Raw genomic sequence first — 4472 nt, forward strand, 5'->3', positions numbered from 1 at the left:
TGACCTTATTATTGCATCGTGTTTTTGATCTGAGTTTGTTTTACAGAATGAAATGTCGGAATGAGTGCTCATTTAAGACTGGTGATTCCATACTTTTTGCCAGGGGTTGTACAACAGGATAATGTGAAAACAAGAGACAAGAACAATCTGTTGTGAGCCCCTCACCATGTTTTGTCAAGCATAAGGTGGTGCAGAATGCCTTTTACTGCTATGATTTTACTAGGTGATGTAATTATTCTAGCCAGACCAGATATGTGCGTGATACGTGACTGTAATTTACATGTCTACTTCATCTAACCACATCTCTGCTACCATTGTATACAGTTAACTTTACTTAGAGTAGTAGCKTAAGCGTATACAGCAGGGCTATTCAACAACATTGCTCCCGGGGCCACAGTTAATGCAGGTCAACAGCACAGGGGCCGAACATCCAGCAATTTAAAGTTATGTAAATAAACCAAGTATTACATGGATCTTTTTACCTCTGAAATAGTTTATTTTGCTGTATTTAATCATGAATACAACATACAGAACCYTATAAAAGTAGTGATAATTAAACAATATCAAAAACAAAGAAAACACATTATGCCTCCTATTTGACAAAAACTGTTGTTTTGAYATCTCTGTCTTGCCAAATTTTTATATCAATATCTTAATTTTAACTGTCTTTTTACTTATTTATGTTTTTACTGAAAAACATTGAACAATATGTTTGAAACAGTGCAAACCTGTTTGAATTGGACAATAGCCCTCTCTCTTAGAGCAAAGTGGACAATGGGTGATTTTTAGACTTTTGCATGGGTAGATAAAATTGATGGATAAGATCGGCTTTCTCATGTATCAGCCGATTGCCCATCACCAAATATTTATAGAAATCAGGGCAAATATCTCGGCACAGCCCTAATTTTAACTCAAAAAAAAATCTTTAGATTTTTTTATTCTAATGGATAATAGAAAAGATCTTGTTTTTGTACCAACCTTACCTCCATTGTCCACCTGCATCTATAATATCCCAACACACTTGGAGAGCTTCTTGTAAAACCGACTCTCACAGATTCACTGTACTGTTGCTTTTGTATTCTGCTGTCAAATAATAGACTTGACAACAAAACGTTACTTAAGTAAAAAAAAAAAAAAAAAAGAATGTTATTTTTGTGTGCAGCCAGTAAGCCAACTAAAACATGTATTCTTTGCACAATCACATTAAAAGCCCATTCTTAGTGGCACTGTGTAAAAAAAAATTCCATTGAGTAACTGTAGAACTGTTCAGGTGATTAAAAAGTGGTTTTCATAAATATTTCTAATATTTGTAAACTGCTCATTTTTCCTGCTGTCAGTTTCAGACTATAATAGTATCAACAACCCTCAGATTTTCTGCTAAATATTTATGTAAATTAATGTTGTAACCCGAAGGTTTTGCTCTTCTTTTGCCCACTGAGATTGAGTTTCCCAATCCTGTTGGTTCCACGATCAGCTCAGATAAAGACTGTGAAATTAGTTGTTATTGTGTGACTCACTCTGTGTGTGTGTGTGTGTGTGTGTGTGTGTGTGTGCATGCTTAGATATGAACCTGAGTGTATGCTGACAATAACATTGCCCTCTATTAACTGGGTAATAAGATGAGCATCACCAGCTGTTTCTCATAATATGACTCGTTTATTTCTGATGATGTTTAAATGACAGATCCAAGTTTGTGTAAAGAAAATAAAGTAAGGTCATTTGCACAAATGTGTTTCTTAATGTAGTTTTGGAAAATATGCAAATGAAGCAGGAGGGGGCCGATAATATGAGATAAATGAGGGTTGCTCTTGTTTTGCTCTAAGGCTCCCTCTATGAACTTCCTTTTTTTTGCCAGGAGCCAAAAGGCAAATATACGGTTGCTTGTGGGTGCATATGTGTTTGTTAGCAAAATATCTCACGAAAAACTGGAAAAATTTAATGAAGCGGGCAGCAAAAAAACAAGTGGCTGTTTTTGGCATCCACTCTGTTCAAGATGGTTGTCAAATCTAATGAACATTAACAAAAATTATGTCGCAAAACATCACAACTTCATACATAACAGTATTTTCAAGAAATGCCTTGAAATTGGCCTCTGTCTCTTTAAAAACTTATTACCATTTCAGACACTCCCACTTCAGCATGTTTTCACAACAATGCTTCGGGGGCAGGGGTGCTCTGTGGGGTGGGAGCTCGGCGGTGCACTGAGCTCCAGGGAGGAGCTTTGTGTAAATAGGCGGTGCTTTGTACCAGCAAGCGTTTAGGCAGCTCCACATGGCTACCGCAGGAGATTCAAGGATTTCTCTAACATGCACGAATGAGTCAAAGCAACACTGGATCTTTATTTTTTTTATTTTTTTGTTGAGAGAATGACATTATAACATGATATAAAGCTAAAAAAAGTCAATAACCACCCTTTCCGAGCTGCTATTCCTTTAATTAGTCTCAGGAAGGAACATCCGAGCTGGCAGAGATAATGTCAGCGATACATCCTCTGTTAAGCACATGTGGTGGAGGAGAGCCAGTTGTCCTGAGTGAGGTTGTTTGAATTCCCTCCAAGCGCTGCTTGACTCAAAGACTGAGAGCCTGAAAGGATAAGTGGCTTTTGTTGAAGCACCCAAGAAYGGACTCAAAGTGAAGGGCGGCGGGTGCACTGTGTGTAATGTGTGTGCATTTTGGCTCCAGGATCCTTTTGGTTTTAGATAGATGAAGCAGGAAGTGGAAGGGGAAACAGAAATAGTCTATTGGTGCCTTTATCCTTCAGGCCATGACACGGGGAAGAAAATGATAAAAATGTCATTTACACACAAAAATACACGATAACTTGATGTTGAATATCTGCATAAAAAACGTCTGTGTGTTGCCAAGCACAGATTGTTAAATAGTCTGCATGCAACATTTTGCTATTACTTTAAGGAAAACAAACTCCTTTAATGGGAAGCTAACATTGTAGCATTTTTTTTWAATTTTGCTTTGAAATCTTTCAGGCTGTCAGTTTTGAATAAATGTGGTCCACTGAGRAAGCATCCTTAGTCAACGGGTGTCAGTCACAGTACATCTGAGAAAAAGGTTCTTCTCTAAAACTCTCCGTAGAGCAGCACACTCCGTCATATTACATGTTTTTTTTAGATAATGGTTGTTTGTTGTTCTACTTCTCCCTCACTCTCTGTACTCCTCTGGGTTTGCGCGTCTCTCATTCTTTGTCTTTTTTTATTCTGTCGTGTTTGCACGGGGGATACATAACAATGAGAACACACGCTGCGTGAGCAAACACAATCACCAGGAACCCAAAGAACTTTGGAAAATGCACAGCGGCTGCACTGCAGTCGTTTCACTGTGCCCACTGAAGGTTAACAAGGTGGTGTGGATCTAGCTGTTGATGGTTGTATTGAAGGAAAACTGGCTGTGATTACAGTGTTTGAGATGCTTTTGATGATAATCAGTGGYTTACTCTCTCTCTCTCTTTCTTTAGGCCAGTGGGCCCCGGTGGTGCAGCTGAGAAAATGGACAGGATGAAGATAATCAAGCGGAGGCTGTCCATGACTCTACGCAGCGCTCGGCCCGTCGATGACTCCCTGTCTGAACTGGCAGAACAGATCGCTTTGGATGAGCCATCCACTGCAAGGGACAACGGTGAGCTGTGTGCACTGTCACACATACAGCACATACAAACACCTCAGCAGACACCATCACACTGGCACACAGTAAGTGTGAAGGGAACTATTTGCAGCTTCTGTGTTAGTAAAATGCCATTCTAATAGAATTGAAAAACAGCATTTTGTCAGTGCAATGGCACGCTAGAGGTTGCACAAATATAATCTTGTAGATGCATTTCCTAAAACAGGATTTCATTCTATAGACTTATTTCATGTGAAACATTTTGACTTACAATAGTTGAGCAAACACAAGTGCATTAATTAGGACTGTAGTCCAACAAGAGGAAGTTCTAATTTAACATTTTGTGAAGAAGAACCAGTTTGCACAGCTGCAGAAGTGGAAAGCAGTCGTTGCGTTTTATCAGCGCAGTGGCACTCATTTCACACGTGCTTGTTCTACTTATTCAAATTAAATCTGCCATTAGATTTGTTTATTCTAAAGTTGATAGATGAAGATAATTCAGAAGTTATGAGGCTAACAAAGTGCTAGCACTTAGTAAACTTTTACTATCATTACTAACTACAATGATACACTCATAATTGGTTGAGTTTGACAACATTTCTTAATTTTTTCTCAAGAACCTGCCTATATGAATTCATCTAAGCAGAATTCTTTTATGCATAGTTGTAGCTATTTTGGTCAAATCTTAAACATTACGGGCAATATCTTGTGCCATATTTTGATATCTCCCAAGAGGTGTTTGTGTTCGGTGTGTGTGCTGGGGATTAGGGCTGGGTAAATAAATAAAAAAAAAATTAATGAATCGATCTTGGATAGATTTAATTTAAATTTTGCAACATGGATTCATAGGATATGAG

The 4472-nt window shown here is 38.3% G+C and overlaps 1 protein-coding gene across 5 annotated transcripts in view; it reads left to right on the forward strand.

The window, feature by feature from the left end:
- The window catches only part of LOC106536304 (cyclin-dependent kinase 17), a gene marked incomplete in the record, with an annotated part of 33085 nt that overhangs the window by 2374 nt on the left and 26239 nt on the right, over positions 1 to 4472 (forward strand). For all 5 annotated transcript variants that reach the window (XM_014033514.1, XM_014033513.1, XM_014033515.1 and 2 more), the window contains 1 exon segment: positions 3470 to 3630. In XM_014033514.1, coding sequence (XP_013888968.1) covers positions 3501 to 3630 — 130 coding nt within the window.

Source organism: Austrofundulus limnaeus, unplaced genomic scaffold, assembly GCF_001266775.1.
Source record: "Austrofundulus limnaeus strain Quisiro unplaced genomic scaffold, Austrofundulus_limnaeus-1.0 Scaffold1761, whole genome shotgun sequence".
Classification (NCBI taxonomy): Eukaryota; Metazoa; Chordata; class Actinopteri; order Cyprinodontiformes; family Rivulidae; genus Austrofundulus; species Austrofundulus limnaeus.